Raw genomic sequence first — 18,745 nt, forward strand, 5'->3', positions numbered from 1 at the left:
TCTCACTAGATGGTTGTGAGTCACCATGTGGTTGCTGGGAATCGAACTCAGGACCTCTGGAAGAGCAGCCTGTGCTCTTAACCTCTGAGCCATCTCCAGCCCCCTAGTTTTCAGTTTTATACACATATTATAATTTACTTATTTTGATAGATTTTGAGGTGGTTCATATTATTTGGCTGTTAATCATAAAATTGTCATGAATATTTCCATGTGTTATTATGGATATGAGCCCTTATTTTTGATATTTATTTTTATACACATCATGCTTATGGTTATTGCCCTGTGACTAACTGATAAACTGATTTCAGCATTGCTTGTTTTAGGCTCAGAACACTGCTAACTTAGTAGGTTAAATAAATAAAACCCCAGAAGTAACCACTCCATGTATCCCCACAGCCTGTCTATGAGGTATAATATGGTGGGAAGAGCCCTGAGTGGCAAGGGGTGTCCTGGTCCCCTGGACACACCATCTCAAGTCCGTTTTTGTCTTAGTATCCTCAGCTCCTTTAGGTTGGCCATGAAGTCACAGTCATTCACTGCATGGACAGTGTTGTGATTCTCAGGTTCTAGCACCCTCTAAAGAAGAATAAGAATGAAAATCGCAAATACCTATAGTTGAAAGGCGGGAGGCCATCTGCAGACCGTGAGGTCAGGGGAGTTCCATCTTGATCATGGTAGAATGCAAAAAGCCCAGCAGAGAAACCCTGAAAGGAAGAATTCAAAGCGCCCTACAGCAGGATGTTAAATCAGAGCACAGGTAACTGCATCTGTTATGGAGGAGGTGTTGATATTAGTCACAAGAGTGCCACGTGGCTCTGCAGAAGTTACCCCAGCCTTCAACGGCAAGTCAGTGAGCTGAATTTACAGTTTAAAACACTTGACTACCGCTGTAAACATTTTAAAAGATTATTTTTATTTTTATTCACGGCATCTGTCTGTGTGAACGTACCCACGTATGTGTGGGTGCTCTCAGGGGCCAGAAGAGGGTGCTAGGTGCCACGGAGCTGGAGTGAGGGTGGCTGCAATCTCCCACGCAGCTGTGAGGAACTGGTTGGGTCTTCTGAAGGAGCAGAATGCATTCTTAGCCTCTGGGTTCCCTCTCCAGCCCATTGATGTAACGTTCAATACAAGATTTTCTAAATACACTGTAGGCTTTAAATTTGCCTTCAGGCTCTACATATCAATGCTGTTATTATCATACCTCCGGCATACACTACAGAGCATGGGGAATTAAACTTTTTAATTCATTTGTGTGGTTTTACAGGTATTTTAGTATCTTTCCTTGTTGGAGACCCTATCATGGATCATTTCCAAATGTGGAACAAAAGCTGAGAACATAAAACTGGAACAATGAATTACAGGACCAATCCCTACCACTTCAGTGGCCTTTATCTATAAATATCAGACTTAAGTATTATCTATTTATAGTTAACACAACCTAAGGCACCATGGACAATGATAACAGGGACATTTTAGTGCTATCTTCTTCACCCAAATTTACTAAGTGTCGAAACTGCAGCCACTAATACTAAAAATTATTAACAATATTGAATGGTATATGGAGCTGGGGATCAAGTCTACTCCTAACAGCATCTATAAAAGCTCAACGTCTAAGCCTCAGATTGGCACTATATACACATACATATATCTACATTTATTTCTGTGTGTGTGTGTGAGCGCGCGCGCATCAGAGGCAGTTGGTAGAATGGCTGTCTAGTGTGTATGAAGCCCTGGATTTAATCCCAGCACTGCATACACTGGGTACAGTAGCACACACTTGTAATCATGGTCAGCATCTCAAATGCAAGAATTATAGGCCTGAGTCAGCACATCTGGCTCGAAGATGCTTTTCTTTAGAAGTTTAGTCATCTCTTCAAAAGTCCTACTTAGCCGGGCGGTGGTGGCGCACGCCTTTAATCCCAACAATCGGGAGGCAGAGGCAGGCAGATCTCTGTGAGTTCGAGGCCAGCCTGGTCTACAAGTGCTAGGTCCAGGACAGGCTCTAAAAAAGCTGCAGAGAAACCCTGTCTTGAAAAACCAAAAAAAAAAAAAAAAAAAAAAAAAAAAGTCCTACTTACCCAATGGCAATGTTAGTTTAATTGTAAATTATACCAGATAGCAAATCTCAAACCTACTCCCATCCTGACCATTAAAAATTCCTGTCGAAAGAAACACAACTAACTAGGTTTTACCAACATGACCCTAGGAATTCACATAACATTGAAAGCATGTATTAAGACCACAGCATAAGCAATAAATCAGCGGTCTGAAGGAAGTGACAGAAGTTAATAGCATTTACCAGGGCATGAATGATCTCATGCTTCACCGTGGACAGCATCCCAATAAACTCTTGCGGTTGGGTGGAGATCATATTTGGACACAGGTTAGCATATCCTGCTATCGGCCTGTTAAAATAAACACGATATTTTCTACTATATTCCAGAGTAGTAATTACAATATTTGCTAACCTACACTTCTCTACAGAAGACAGCTCAAGGACATTATTTGTTTACTATCAAATAGCTAATTCTAACACTCTCTCTCTCTCTCTCTCTCTCTCTCTCTCTCTCTCTCTCTCTCTCTCTCTCTCTCTCTCTCTCTCTCTCTCTGTTTTCCAATGGCATGGAAAAGCAACACCTGTTTTTGAGGGGTACAGAGGCACCATAGGAGCTTTCAAGTGCTCAACCTGTTATTCTTTTGGCCCTTTAAGGGGCAAGCCACGTCCACTCCCGGCGACCCCCTGACCTCTCGCCGCCATCTTGAATCTCTCTCTTCCTGTCCTCTCTCGGGATGTGCGCGTGTCTCTCCCTCTCCCCCCTCCTCTAAGTAATAAATGTCCACTTCTATGTCTGCCTACTTTGTCTATGTGCCTTTTACCCACAGCATGTCCACACCCGCCCGCTTGGGTGGCTCTTCCAAACCCGCTGCGAGCTGTCTCTCCCCGGTCACCACCCGGTGAACCACCTGGGGATCTTGGGCGACCCACTTGGGACCCCTCGGACCGCAGCGACCTGCCGGGCTTCCTGCTTTGTGAGCTTGCCGCCTGCTCACATGGCCCCCGGGGATCTTGCAGGGACCCACAGTCGTCTCTGCCTTGGGACTGGCTGCTCCCAGAGTCCCCTGCCTCCCTACTGCTGCCTGAGACTTTATACCATTTTTTAAAAAAACAATAAAACCCCCTGAGCAATTAACTCCATGTACCCTGCTGTTTTTCAAGCGGTGGCAAACAGACAATATGAAGGAACCCAAACTTTTCTCTACCCTTGCTTTAACCACCCACTGTGAAAATAGCATAAACCTCACTAAGTTATAGCTGTCTACTTATAACAAACTTTTATCCTATTTAAATAGCTGAAATCGCAGGCCCGGATCATCAGGGGGCCTGTTTAAATGACCTTCTGGCAGGAATAGGTCCACAAGGCTTTTTGCTAGTATGAATTTCTACCCCCTCCACTTCTCTTTCTCGTTTCTTGCTGAACTCAGGGCTCACACTGGCTAAGCAAGCACTCTACTACGATGCTTCATCCCCAGCTTTTTGTTTTCCAGTTTGATATAGGATCTTACTAACTTGCCTATACTAAACCAAGCATGCTAGCAATTCTAGCACCTGGGAAGTAGAAGCAAGAGAATCACTTTGGAGTTCAAGGCCAGCCTGGAGTCTAAGTTTCTGCAGCCTGAGTTTCACGGCAGCCAGGCTTTCAAAAACAAACAACTAGCCTTAAACTTTGACTTTGCCTGAGGCGGCCTTTCAAGCAGCCAAGACTGCAAGCACACACCCCTCTCCACCCCCAGAGGACGGTCCCTTATCTATTTATTTGGCTAAAGCCTACCACTACTCAGGCTGCAGCTAAAATTTCACTTCTTCAAAAAGAGGTCTTCCTTCCCAGATCAAAAGAAATGATTTTCCTTGTAATTCCTTCCCTTTGACCTATGCCACAGGCTCCTGTGTGAAGTATGTATCACGTCTTAAAGCAGCATGGTTACTCCCAGGCCTATTTAGCCATTATTTGTCTCCTTACACAATCTGTAAATGGCAGGAGGCAGGCACACAGTCTGTTCATTCACCTTCTTTACTGGTGGTAATCAGACAGCCATGGGCTCACACAATACAGAGTTCTCTGGACTCAGAATAACTGGCTGGGGGTGGCGCACACGCCTTTGTAATCTCAGCACACAGGAGTGAGGAGCAGGAGGACGAGGAATTCAAGGTCATCTGCATTCAAGCCAGAGAGTAAGTGAGCTCCAGGCCAGGCTTGTCAGCGAGACCACATCTCAAGGAGGCAGGGAGCAGGACCAAAGATACTGTGCTGCCTTTTGTTCCACACCAACACTCTCCAAAGAAACCGAATCCTTCCCCAGGTGAGATTAGTTCCACAGTCATTCGTACAAAGACCATTTATTCTTTTACCTATCCATCCACATCAAATGGCATCATTACAGTGCCACAGCTAAGTAAAGAGCGGTGTAACAGAACTAAACACCTCTCCGTTACAGGACTCTCAGGCCTGACTCCTACCCTGAATTCTCTCAGCAGAAGCCAGCAGATCCAGTAGGTGCTTTCAGCATCATGAGATGCAGAAATGAGATGACCTAATTCAGATTCAGGCAACCTGGGACTTTTACATCCTTTTCCTCACTCATCAGGGCAAGTCACCTTGAACCTCACATATAAAGTTCAACATAGCTTTTATAAATGGTTTTAAAAGCTCACAGGATAACAGAATATGCTCAAACAATTAGAACATATAAGGAAGGCTGAAGAGATGCTCAGCAGTTGAGAGCATGAGCTACTCTTCAAGAAGACCTGGTTCAATTCCCAGCACTCACACAGTGGCTCACAACTTGTCTATAACTCTGCAGCCACACAGTAAATAAGCGGTACACAGACATATATGCAAACAAAACACCCATACACATAAAATAAAAATAAATTTTTGAAAATAAATATATAGGAGACCTGAGCAACGCGCTGGCGGCGGGAGTGATCTGCAAGCGAAACCTCTACCATGAGTCTCCTCAATAAACCCAAGAGTGAGATGACCCCAGAGGAGCTGCAGAAGCGGGAGGAGGAGGAATTCAACACAGGCCCCCTCTCGGTGCTCACGCAGTCAGTCAAGAACAACACCCAAGTGCTCATTAACTGTCGCAACAACAAGAAGCTCCTGGGGCGGGTGAAGGCCTTTGACAGGCACTGCAACATGGTGCTAGAGAATGTGAAGGAGATGTGGACTGAGGTCCCCAAGAGCGGCAAGGGCAAGAAGAAGTCCAAGCCTGTCAACAAGGACCGCTACATCTCTAAGATGTTCCTGCGTGGGGACTCAGTCATCGTGGTGCTACGGAACCCGCTCATCGCCGGCAAGTAGAGTAGAGGCCTCTTTCTTCCATGAGAGCCTGCTCCCTACCCTGCCGAGCCTTGCCCAATGGGATGGAAATAAAACCCTGTGTTTTTTGTTGTTTTGTTTTCAAAAAAAAAAAAAAGAAAATAAATATATAAAGAAGACAGTAAAAATGTTGTTACCCGCCCCCTCCCTTGTCTCTTCTAATGTCCAACATCCATGCATGTTATTTTCAAACCATCTTAGTTTGCCCAAGACTCAACAGTTTCCTCTAACATGGGACATTCAGTGCCACAGCTAGGACAGGACATCCCAAACTGGGATGACTGGAAATTCTGTATTTCGGAGTCTTTTCCTTAGAATATCCAAATACACATAGGTACTCTGTTTTTGCAATGTTCTTTCAACACTTTATATAAAAAATGTGATTTTTGTATATATGCAATCCATATGGTTTAGTTCAAATTGAGGGAAAGAACTAGATTTTGAAGTACAAATGAAAGTGTATGTCTCAAAAATATTTCACTGCCTTTAACCCCAGCCCTCGGAAGTTCGAGGCCAGCCTGGTCTACAAGAGCTAGTTCCAGGACAGGCTCTAGAAACTACAGGGAAACCCTGTCTCGAAAAACCAAAAAAAAACAAAAACAAAAACAAAAAAAAAAAGATAGATTAAGGGGGCTGCAGAGATGACTGGGTGACTGAGCTCATATGCTGCTTTTCCAAAGGACTCCAGTACTCCAGTTCCATCTCCAGCACCCGCACCAGGCCAGCTCACGACTGCCTGTGTGTGACACTCTAGCGCCCTCATCTGTCCTCCGGGAGTACTGCACTCACACATACACACACATACACACACATCCATACCCAGACTCATCTGCATCTAATCAGAAAATACAGGGTCTGGAGCGATGCCTCAGTGATCCAGAGCTCGAGCTTTTGCTCTTACAGAGGATGCAGATTCAGTTCCCAGCACCTGCAGGGTGGTTCACAACTGTCCTTAACTCCAGTTTTAGGAGATCAGATAAAGACCTCTGCAGACACCAGTCACACATGTGCATATACATGCATGCGGGCCGAACACTCATACACATAAAATGAAAAAAGAATCTAAAAATTAATAAAAATAAACTTAGCCAGAGGGTGGTGGCACATGCCTTCAGTCCCTGGTACTATAGTCCTGGGACACCTCACAGAGCTCCGCCTGCCTCTGCCTCCCGAGTGCTGGGATTAAAGGCGTGCGCCACCACCGCCCGGCCCCTTAATCTATCTTTGTTGAGTTCTCTGTAAAGCAGTGAGAAGAGACAATCACATTGTAGTGGCTGACTGCTTTCACAAGACATGCTTACTTCCTCAGGCCCTTCAGGACCTGGAGGCATACATCTGTAACCCACGACTCAGAAGCCAAGGCCAAAGGATCACTAAAGTTCAATGCCAACTGAGGCTACTTAGCAACACCCCAGCTCAAAAATGAATGAAAACACAAACACACCAAAGAAAAAAAATAAACTCTCTAAAGTTGACTAGCCTTTGGATAGAAAGATAGACAGATAGGTCATGAAATGCACACAAATCAAACACGCTGACTTCTGAATTTCACACTGTAACACTCTTAAGTCAATGATTCTCGACCTTCCTAATGCTGCAACCCTTTAAAACAATTCCTCATGCTGTGGAGACCCCCGGCTGTAACATTATCTTTGTTGCTACTTCATAAATGTAATTTTGCTACTTTTATGAACTGTAATGTAAATTTTGTTGGAACTAGAGGTTTGCCAGAGGGATCGTAACCCACAGGCTGAGAACCACTGCTCTAGGTCACGTGAGAGTTACTACTTCCTTTAACTAGTTTTCTGGTGTGTGACAGGCAATCTTTTGCATATTTAATCAATTTTTATTGACTTACCCAGTAATTAAGATGTTAAGTTGGTAGGTAATACAAGTAAAATACTAGAATATTCTTATATTCTTACAGTATAAGATGTTAAAGGTAAAATTTAAAGTCCAAATTGGTTCCTTGGATAGGAATTAACATGACAATAAAAATCTCAGTCTTTTGTGTTTTGTTTTGTTTTTTAATCAGAAATTCTCTTTTAATAGTATTTTTTTCTTGGAGTTTTTTGGAGTGAAAAAGGCAAAGAGAGGTTGAGAGAGATGGCTCAGTAGTTAAGAGCACTGACTGTTCTTCCAGAGGGCCCGGGTTTGATTCCCAGCACCCACATGGTGGCTCACAGTTGCCCCTGACTCCAATTTCAGAGAATCTGATGCCTGACCTCCTCAGGCTCCTGCGCGCGCGCGCGCACACACACACACACACACACACACCTCTACCTCAGGTACACATACATACCCACAAAGAATAAACAAACACTTTTTTTTTTAAAGAAAAGAGAAAAAAGTCAAGGGAAGTTTTTTGCTTTCTTTCCTTGAACAACTTATTTCTTAGTCCTAGAAGCAACTGAGTAGATACAAAATTCCTCTTACGGTACACGAGAGCATTCTGGGAAGCAGCCTGAGAGGGAGACATACCTGTCCATTTTTGCCTCCTGCTGACAATAGGCTGCGTAGGAGATGATGTTTTCGTGGCTGCACCGCTCAGTGGCCAGAGCGCCGACATAGAGAATGAAGTCTGCATCCTGGACCCCCTCTGGGTCTAGCACACCCACTGCTCCACAGGGCCGCTTACCCTCTCGGCAGACCCTGCATTGCTGCACACAGGAGAACAGAAAAGGCAGGTCAGACTTAGCCAAGCAGCACTATCAGGCGACTGCAGGCTGGAGACACACCTCACTCAACTCTCACTTATTCTCCCTGAACTCTCACCCAGATCGGAAACTGAGCAGGCAAGCATTGCAAACCTAGGAGTCCCAAGACTTTGGGAGGCTGAGGCAGGAGGATCCCTTAAACCCATACCAAGCAATGAGGCAAGATTTCTGGCTCTTAAACAAACCATTTCAAGGACCACAAATCCCATCTCTTTTTCTCTGTTCTGTTCTTACCTCTTTTGTATTTATTTCACTAAAAATTTTAATTTATACTCAACGAAAGCAAATGACTGCTATTTATAAAAATCAACAAACCAGGATGCAGAGAAAAAGAAACAAAAATGCTTTTTAAATCCTGAGACTAAGCTGGGCATCGTGATGCAACCCTTTAGTCACAGCACCTGGGAGGCAGACGCAAGCAAAGCTCTGTGAGTTCGAGGCCAGTCTGGTCTACAGAGGGAGCACTAGGACTGTAGGGTAAAAGGGACAACTGGGGCAGGAAACTAACCAATCACTGAGCATCCTGACTCTGAATCCAGAGTCAGTAAAAGAAACACACCTTGGGGGCTAGAGAGATGGCTTAGTGGTTAAGAGCACGGGCTGCTCTTCTAGAAGTCCTGAGTTCAATTCCCAGCAACCACATGGTGGCTCACAGCCATCTGTAATGAGATCTGGTACCCTCTTCTGGGCAGGACACTGTATACACAATGAATAAATAAACCCTTAAGAAAAGGAAGGAAGGAAGCAAGCAAGCAAGCAAGCACTTTGTCTCTAGAATCAGAGCCAGTGAAAGAAATATGCTCTGGTCCTGATATTAGAGTCAAAAAACTAAAAGGACCAGTGAAAGAAACACAGTTCGGCCATGAAGTCAGAGCCATCTCTGTCCCTGACCAACTGAAATAACCAATCCCTCCCCAGGGAGATCTGGGAAAAGCCCGCCCCTAAGAAGCCCTATATAAGCCTCTCTGCCCTTCCAGTTAGCCATTTATCCCTGCCAGGCAGCAAAGGCAGCCACTCTCTTGGACTCCTCCTTCCTAAATAAATCTCTTTCTCAAGAGTCTTGGGTGACAACCTTCAGTCGCAGGAGAACAGAAGAAGAACCTGGCTGGGACTTCCCTTAGGGGACTGAGCTGAAAAACCTTGCTGGAACTTCCCTAGGGGGCCTGAGCAAGGAGGAGCAGAACAGAAGAACCTTGCTAGGAAGCTCCTTAAGGAGGGCTGATCAAGGCTGGGCAGAAAAAAAGTAACAACTTTTTGCCAGAGCCGGAGGAGATTACTACATTTCTTCAGTGGCTTCCCCTTTAGCATAGTGTTAGTAAAAAAAGAAACATCTTAGGCCTGAGAAGCAGATAGCTCTGCTAGGATGTTCCTGTAAGGGAACAGTGCAGAGCTCAGCTGTAGAGGCTCTCCAGGAGAAAAGCAGGATCACTATATCCTATGGGGAGACCCTCCCCTACAGAACCCCGGTTTCACGTAGCCTGGTTTCCAGATTGTTAGGACACCTATCCTCCAGGACTGAGCTGTCCTACTGCAGCTCTGAGGATAACCTGGCTTCCCAATAAATTAGGCCATCTCTGCAACACTACAACTGTAACACATTTCCCTACAAGGACAGCCTATACCTGTAAACAACGTGGGGCTGGTGAGAGGCTCAGCAGCTAAGGGTGCTCACTGCCAGGCCTGAGCGCCGAGTGTGATCATCAGTACCCACATGGTGGGAGGACAGAACACTGACTATGAGCTGTCCTCTGGCCTCCGTGCATGCACTGTGGCACTTGCACACCCGCCCACACATAAAATAAATACATGTAAATAAGAATTTTTTAAAGAAATCAACACATTGTGATGTTTTGATCTGTTTATTTGTTTAAGCAATGCTTTTGGAGAAAATGGGGAAGATCCCCCAAATTTCTATTTCACTTATAAAAAATATATTGCTTATTCTTCTTTAACACATGTATTTTTTACATTTATTTATTTATTTATTTATTTATTGTTTTGTGTCTATCTGTCTCTGTGAGTGCACATACGGGTCTGTGGAGTCCAGAAGGGGTCACTGCAGCCCTGGAGCTGCAATCATGGGTGGTTGGGAGCCCCTGACATGTGTGCTAAGAACCAAATGTGCTGGTCTTCAACAACAGCAGCAAATGTTCTGTCTCTCCAGCTCCTCCCCCAATCCCATCACATGCAACTCTTAACGGAAACCATTAGGAGCTGAAGAGATGACTCAGTAGTTAGTAGCACATACGGCTCCTACAGAGGACCCAAGCTCAGTTCTTAGCACTCATGTTAGACTGCTCACATCTGCCCGAAACTCCAGTTCCAGGGGATCTGATTTCTATGACCTCCATGGGCACCTATGCTCATAAACATATACATGTGTTTATTATTAAGTTAAAAACAGAAGTGTTTTTAAAGAAAGAAAACCAGGGCTAGAGAGCCGGCTTAAAGGTTAAAAACACTGGCTGTTCTTCCAGAGAACCCAGGTTTGATTCTTGGCACCCAAACAGCAACTCACAACTGTGTGTAATGCTAGCTAAGGGGATACGATGCCCTCTTCTGGCCTCCCCAGGTACTGCACACATAAGGAAAATCAGTTATACAAAATAAAAATTAATTAATAAAATTAAGCATTTTGAACTGTATCTAGATTGCTTAGTGTGTACATTCCTCCAGCTACTCCTTTTTCTTATTTCTTTTTGAAATAAGTCTTGTTATGTAGCCCAGGCTGGAACCAAACCCAAGAGCCTCCTGCTTCTGCCCTCCAAGTGCTGGGACTAGACATTATTGCCACACCCGGCTCACTGCATAGGATTTTGTTTTGTTCTTGCATATGCGATCTGTACTTTCCAGATGAATATGCTAACCAGACCTACGTATTGACTTCCAGCCTTTCTTCTTTCAATTAGGAGCTTAAATATCTCTTCAAGTCAGTACAGACTGACTTCATTAACCATTCTATTTTATAGCTGCACTGTAATTTAATAACCTAAATAGGTCTATTTATAATTTCATAAAGAACACTCCTGTACACATATTATACAATTACTATTATGCCTTTTTTGAAACAGAACCCTGCAAGGTTGCCCCAGCTGATCTTGAATTCATAGGCTCGAATGATCCTCTTGCTTTGGTAAATCTGGAGGCCTGCGTCACTGGGCCTGGACAGCTGCTAGTATCATGGAATAAAGTTCAAACTTGGGTTGAAGCTGACAGTTTGTATTTTAGGACACATTAAATTGCCCATTTAAAGTGCTAAAAGAAATGTTCCTGGAAAAAACAAAACAACAAAAAAGGACAGTTTTCACTAAACAACAAAAAGGACAGTTTTCACTAAACAAGCAGCCCAGGCACAAATGTGGAAGGTCAAAGAAAAGGTCACACAAGCTCACAAAGCCATGGGGAACAAGGCCAGACCCTAACTGCGCTCAGCTGTTGGTAGGAAATGGCGTCTCAGGATGGTAGAGCGCTTGCCTAGCATGCAGAGCACCAGGCTGGCTCCAGAGCACCCAAAAAACAAATAAACGAGTTACTGTGCCCTGGTGCTGTCACCGGAAAGCTTGCTCCGGGGGACTGGGCACCTCCCGTTTACTCTGGAAAGGAAAGCCCTGCTCAGTGCAGCGAGCCTTACCTGGAGATGCTCCTCGGGCACGGTAACGGGGCCACACTTGGTGTGCACTGCACACTCCCCAGTGCAGTACCTGTGCGGATCGTTCTCCTTCCGTAGGTACTGGTTTGTTGCACATTGTCTTTGGGTTATCCACACATCAAGAATCACAAAAAAGAAAGAGAATAGTTCACAGCAGTTAAAATACAGACACACGCTGGGAGCCACTTGTGCTGCCTGCCACCAATTACCTCTTCTCCACCATCATGGAACCCAACTCTCTGAACCATAAGCCCCAAATAAGCCCTGCCTTGGTCACGGGATCTTATTATTAGCACAACAGAAAAGTAACTAATACACCCACTACATTACTTCACTAAGAATGGTTACTATTAGCTAGGCAGACAGTTCACTAAGACTTCAGTTTTTAGGGAGTCCTCTTGACTTGGGTTATCAAACACCTCACGAAGCACACAGTACAACCACATGGAGGAGGAAGGAGGCGTGGAGACAACAGCTTATAATGAAAGGGGGTCATTCAGCAGGAGCTTCTTCAACCCTTTTAAGTTCTGTTTCTAAACACACGTAATAAAATTCCACTATAAATTTCATGCATTGCCACATAGAATGGGCAGTCCACAGAGGTAACTGGATGGAGAAAGTGATCACTGTCTGATGTCTCATACCTGCTAAGTAAGATCCTGCCGGCAGGACGACGAACCTGAAATGTTTTCTCTAAGTAAGAAATAGCTTGGGGGAAAAGTTTGTTCTAGATAAAACAGAAAAATTTAGTTAGAATTATAGTCATGGGATACAGTGTTTAAGAAAATAAGCATAGAGTATTAATGGCTATAAGACAGAGGAAGAAAAGTCCTAGGATTCTAGAATACAGACACTTGTCTGAGGTCATGTGGCAGCAAAGAGTGAATGTAGGAGGAAAAGATAGATCGTGTTCTAATGGAGTTTGGGAATAGAGCATTAGGCAGAAACTTTCCCAGTTCCAACTTACCCACCCGAGAAAACATAATTGCAGCTACTGATGACTGAGAATATTAATGAAGATGTATACTCCAACTACTACTGACTATTTCAGTTTGATGTTGATTTAGATTCTGGTATTAAGGTGGCTTCTGTTAAGAAAATCTTATGTAGAAGCTCATTAAGTTCTGTGGGCCACAGAGAGCTAGCTTAATAAATATATATTGTGAGGCTCCACCCACAGTTAAAGATCTGATGAGGACTGGCAAGATGGCTCAGCAGGTAAAGGCACCCGATGTGTAACACTGATAATCCTAGTTCATCCTAGGACCCACGGAGGAAGGGGAAATCAAACCCTGAAAGCTGTCCTCTGACTGCCACTGTGCCTGTATGTGCACGAGCATATGTGCATGCACACACACACACACACACACACACACACACACACACACACACACACCTTGATGAGATGGACTATATGTAAAAAAAAACAAAAACAAAAACAAAAACAAAAAAACCTCTGGAGCCGGTGAGATGGTTTAGTCATAAAGGTATGTGCCAATAAAACTTGATCCCTGATGGACTTTATTCAATCTTGGGAACTGTGACGGAACGAGAGCCACTTCTAAAAGTTAGCCTCTGACTTTTCTGCGTACACCTATACTCACATCACAAACACACATACAGTAAAGAGGAAATAATAATGCCTCGGCCAGGTCACACTGTCACACCAGTCAATCCTCATGCGGAGAATGCAGAGCTGTCCTTTGTGCCCACCCTGTCCTCAGCATGCTCTGCTCCCTTAAACTTGACAGACTGACAATACCAAATTATAAAATGATTAATTTAATGTTAAATTCTAAGTTTTGCTAAGCATTATCATAAAACACCGTATTAAAATGAAAAATACATTTACTACCAAAATCTTTTCTTCATTCATTCACAAACCAGTCATGTATACATTGTTCTTTTTCATGGGAGAATTAGCATATAATAAAATGTACCTGTTTGAAGTATCTAGTTCATGAGTATTTATTATTACATACCTTTACAAGGTATCTTTTCTCAGGGAGCAGCCTGAAAATGAGGAGAAAAATGTAAAAACTGGTACTCTAAAGGGTGGTGACGTAGTTCATAAGGGGTGGTACGGTACTTGCCTAGTGGGAACTACAACCACACAAGAAAAGTGCGGCCACCCTATGTCACAACATATCCTATCTCTCTGATTGTATCTCAAGGGCCCTAGGACACTCCCCACAAAAGCACACAGTTGCATATTTGGGAGCTTGTCTTCCCAAGTCTCAGCTTACCGCGACAGGTCTGTGAGACATCATCCTGTGCCCAAGCATGGAACTAAGCCTGATCGCACACATCTCACTCACGCAGAACGGTTAGGCTGGAGAAAGACACGGGCGGCTCTACGAGCACTCATTAACTACTTCAGACTTGTCTGCCTGCTGTCTGGACCTCTCTCGGATGACATCCCAATTATGCACAGCATCTACCTAGCAAATAATTCTCTAAACTTCCTTATTACTGTTCATATTTGCAGCCCCTCTTATTTTTCCTTTAAAAACCTACAAGTGTCCTCCAGGTCTGCAGTCAAGTAAGGTCGAATTTGTTCTCCTTAAATCATTCACGATAAACAGATTTTAATTACATACCATGGCCTTTGCCTACTCAGAATAAAAGGCAATTTCAACTCAGTTCTATTTTAGAGTTACTTCTAGTTCCTTTGGAGTTATTTGTAGCTCTATCTATAGATATTATATTAGATAACCATGAAAATATCTTTACTCCTTAGAATGACAAAAGAAAAATATGACAAGGTTGAGACAGGAAGATGAGGAGTGAGTTTGAGGCCAGCCTGGGCAATATAACGAGGTGACAGTTTGGGCAGCATGGTAAGATGTCTCAAACCAATAATACACGAATAACAACAGAACGGTAAACTTACTCTTCAATGCTTGGATCGTAGACAGTCTTGATTCGCAGATGCCCATCAGCATCTCTCCTGACCACATGATTTGTCTTAAGATGAACCTTACTTATGACCTAGAAGAATGAATAGTTTGAAAACTCTTTTTAAAAGGTTGCTATGACATTTTTCTTTATGTAAGTAGAATTTAAATATAATGTGTTTATTTAACTACCCAATTGAGACCTAAACAAAATTAATGAGCCAATGTTTAAGTGCAATACTCCCCCAAAGTCCCTTACTTTGCATTCTAAGATGTTAGCAGTCCTGCACACCCAATGTTTCCCAAGCAAATGCTATCATCCAAGAGATAAGTATTTTGAACTTGAGTGATGTGAGTAAATCACCATAGTAACAGCAGCTGCCAAAAAGGCTTGGGCTTTGCTAATATTTGCAGTTTGTCACATAGAGTCTAGTTTTGCTGATTCCAAGTCTTTAGAAAATGACAAGAGAGGCAGACCATTATTCCCAGCACAGGGGAGGCAGGGGCAGTCAATTTCTGTGAGTTCAAGTTCAGCCAGAGCTACAGAGTGAATGAATAGTGAGATCTTGTCTCAAAAAAGAAACGACAAGAGACTAAAAGTATAAGCGTGCACGCGAGTACGTGTGTACACCCAGATGCACATATACATGTGTGCAAACAAATGTGGCGGCAAATGCCCTCCACCTTGTATTTTGAGACAGGGTCTCTCACAGGCTTGGAAGCTGTCAAGCAGGCTAGGCTGTCTGGCCAGTAAGCCCAGCAGTGCCCCTGTCTCTGCTTCCCCAAGACTAGGGTTGTACATAGAATATTCATGTCCGTTTCAGTTTTAAACCAGGTTCTAGAACACCAAACTCAGGTCCTTACGCTTCAAAGGGAAGCGCTTCACCAAATGAGCTATCACCCCAGCCCTAAAGAACCTTAGGTCACCTTTTAAAAAGAACAAAAACTTCATACAGGAGAGTGCTTCATTTATCTTTTCCCTAGCTATCATTTATATAACCCCTACCCCTTAGGAGAAATAAAAATTACAAAGGTTTAGGGGCTGCAGAGATGGCTCAGTGGTTAAGAGCACTGACTGCTCTTCTATAGGACCGGGGATTTGATTCCCAGCACCCACATGTCGGCTCAGAACTGTTTGTAGTTCCAGTTACAGGGGATCCAACATATATAACAGGCCACAGACAGACTGCAGAATCCAGAACATAAAGTTTAGCACTGACATCAAAAGTGGACATGGGAACTGCTGGCTTCCGGAACTGGAATGGTAGCTTCATATGCATCATAAATTATCACATTTGGAGGGAATATTTGAAAGGAATATGACTTGAGGCTAAATCTCAACACCTGGGAGATGGAGGCAGGTAGAGGCTACAAAGTCAATTCCAGGCCATGCTGGGCTGCATGAGCTGCTGATTCAGAAAATAAAACGACAAAGGAATACTATTTAAAGGCACTGGAGGACGAAAAGGCACAGCTTTTAATAATCTACTCAATACAGAAACTGGGAACTGGAGAGGTGGCTTAGTGGCTAAAGAGCACTGGCTGCTCTTCCAGACGACCTGGGTTCAATTCCCAGCACCCATATGGCAGGTAGCTCACAACTGTCTGTAACTACAGTTCCAGGGGCCCTGACACCCTCACAGAGACACACATGTAGGCAAAATAGCAAATGCAAAGCTAGCCTGGGCTGGGCTATGGTGGCGCGTGCCTTTAATCCCAGCACTCGGGAGGCAGAGGCAGGCGGATCTCTGTGAGTTCGAGGCCAGCCTGGTCTACAGAGCTAGTTCCAGGACAGGCTCCAAAGCCACAGAGAAACCCTGTCTTGAAAAACCAAAAAAAAAAAAAAAAAAAAAAAAAAAAAAGCTAGCCTGGTTACGGAGACCCTGTCTCAATAAAATACGTAAAATAATGCAGCTGAGTAGGCACATGAGTGTGTGAGACAGGGGCAAGCATATCAGATCACCAGCATCCTCCAGCTCACAACTAGCCAGGGCTGTATGAAACCCTGTCTCACAAAAACCGCAACGCAAACAATCATAACACAACCACTTAATATTCTGACTTATAGAGTAAACAGCCTATACACAACATTCTTGGAAATGACTACAAAACGAGTAGGCTGAGATTTCAGCTGAAATGGTTTTTCTTGGTAAAGCTTCCTTAATACAAGCTAACCGCCAACCACACCATGCAGTCCGGTCTCAAGTGCAGCCCCTTGTTTACTCGCAGAGGGGTAGGAACCATAGAACTGCCTCCAAATGAAGGACTCAGTACAACACAAATGTTATCTCAAGGAACTTAGGACTAAATTACACTGCAGGGCAGGTCTGAGAGCTAAGTGTAACCAGAGTAGAACCTGGTTAAGCGCCAGGGTACAGGGCAGATAAGGCGTTCTGTGGAAATGGAAAGAACATTCTACTGGGCTGGTTTGGTTAGGCAGATCTGAGGTTGAGACCTAAACTAAGACCAAAGGAATTTAGACTGGGAGAGAAAGGGGTGGAAGGAGGAACAGACTTTGCAGCGGAAGGGAGATGGGATAAAGACAGCACAGCGATAAATAACTAGAAAGCAAAGCCGGAACTTTGTCTCCAGAGACCTCTCAGCAGTCCTCAAGAGCAGTTGTCTTGTTCTCCCATAAGCCGCTTCCCAAGTCTTCAAATTAGCGGTTCCCGGTGTGGTGCTAGGGGGAGCAGCATCAGGATCTAGGGATCAGAACCGTGGGGATCCACGCCAGACCTCCTGAGTCAGAAAGTGAGGGAGCGGGGCAGCAAGCTGTTTAAACAACTGCTTCGGTTGCTTATTCTGGTGCTCGCCCAAGTTTGCGGGGCTCCTGGCTAAGAAGAACGGGAAGGGGACAAGTGTCTAACTCGGGCGCTCTGCCGGGAGCGGGGGCTGACGGCGGACCCCGCGCTGGCTTCCTCCGGCAGAGCACCTGCAGTCCGGCGCCCCGGACGCCACACCCTCCGCGCTACCCCAGCACGCCCTCGCCCGGCCCGCTCGCGCCCCGCTGCGCCCTACCTCAGTGTCGGAAGGGACGTGGTGCCGACAGGGCGGCGAAGTGCTCAGGAAGACGGGAGCAGCCGCGGCGCCGGCCGGGAGCCCGCCCAGCACGAGCAGGACGCCTCGCACCCACAGGCAGCCGCCCCAGCGGCCCCGTGGGCCTGCTCCCAGGCCGCCCGCTCCGCCAGCCCCAGCGGCCGCCATCTTCGAGCCGGCGTCGTTACCATGGAGTGCGACGCCTCCCCGCCGCCGCCCGCCCGGGCCGCGGACAGGTGGCGGGCCCTCAGCCGCTTCGCCATTGGCCCGCATCACGCCGGGTCCGGCGGAGGACCAGGGCAGCGGCGTCCGCGCGAGCGTCGAGCAGGCCAATGAAGGCCGCCGGGCAGCCCACGTGACCCGAGCTGTGGGGAACCCAGGGCCAGCGGGGATTAGTGCGGATCAGAGGGGCGTGGGGGACGGCTCCTTGGAAGCCGCTTGTCCTACTTCATTCACCAGACCCCTACCCGGCAGCTGCCAGGACGCTTATAGTCTACTGAACCAGATGCCTTTCAGTCCGTTGCAGCCCCATCGCTTAAGCTGCCTAGACTACCGACTAGGGTTACAGTATTTGTCGGGCAGCTAGTCTACCCAGTATTAATCCAGGAAAAGTTGAGTCGATCCTAACTACGTCATGTTTGAAGCCTTTGCTCATTTCCATGTCTTAAGTCATTCCTTATACCTTAAAGGAGGTTCAACCTTTCTCTACTTAGCTAAAATGCGATTCTTACGGAAGCACCCCATAGGACTCTAACCAGTGTTTATTGCCCACAGCGCCAAACGCTTCAACTCTTGTTCATTTATAACAGGCTCTGCAACCTTGTAACCGTCTATTCACCTATCACTGAAACCTTCATAACCAACTACTTTTAAAATGGAAATTAAAATATTAAAATATTAAGTTTAAAGAATTACCGTTTATGGAACCCACTTTACTTAAGTTGTCAAAACTGTAAGATTACAAATCCCATCTGACTTCAATTTAGTTGCCAAGATAACCCAAAAATATTAATTTTTACACCGGTTCTCAGTAACGTCAACTTTCCTTACCCCTGACCTCTCGTT

At 45.1% G+C, this 18,745-nt stretch overlaps 2 protein-coding genes across 5 annotated transcripts in view; one reads left to right on the top strand and one right to left on the bottom strand.

Moving 5' to 3' along the window:
- The window catches only part of Lmln (leishmanolysin like peptidase), a 68,872-nt gene extending 50,919 nt beyond the window's left edge, over window positions 1-17,953 (bottom strand). For all 4 annotated transcript variants that reach the window (XR_005287195.1, XM_038346004.1, XM_038346003.1 and 1 more), the window contains exons 1-8: window positions 17,663-17,953; window positions 14,641-14,738; window positions 13,730-13,760; window positions 12,392-12,474; window positions 11,730-11,847; window positions 7,863-8,041; window positions 2,300-2,405; window positions 610-704 (exon numbers count right to left, since the gene is read on the bottom strand). Coding sequence is in view for 3 of the 4 variants with exons in the window: in XM_038346004.1 (XP_038201932.1) it covers window positions 610-704; window positions 2,300-2,405; window positions 7,863-8,041; window positions 11,730-11,847; window positions 12,392-12,474; window positions 13,730-13,760; window positions 14,641-14,738; window positions 17,663-17,953 (1,001 nt within the window). In the remaining variant the exon portion in view is untranslated. The remainder of the gene's footprint in view (window positions 1-609; window positions 705-2,299; window positions 2,406-7,862; window positions 8,042-11,729; window positions 11,848-12,391; window positions 12,475-13,729; window positions 13,761-14,640; window positions 14,739-17,662) is intronic.
- LOC119825247 (small nuclear ribonucleoprotein Sm D2) lies at window positions 4,958-5,461 on the top strand. The gene has a single exon (XM_038346006.1). It carries the CDS (start codon window positions 5,007-5,009, stop codon window positions 5,361-5,363), a length of 357 nt encoding a protein of 118 aa, XP_038201934.1. The 5' UTR covers window positions 4,958-5,006; the 3' UTR covers window positions 5,364-5,461.
- Window positions 17,954-18,745: the final 792 nt, after the last annotated feature.

This window comes from Arvicola amphibius, chromosome 10, assembly GCF_903992535.2.
Source record: "Arvicola amphibius chromosome 10, mArvAmp1.2, whole genome shotgun sequence".
In the NCBI taxonomy this organism is placed as follows: domain Eukaryota; kingdom Metazoa; phylum Chordata; class Mammalia; order Rodentia; family Cricetidae; genus Arvicola; species Arvicola amphibius.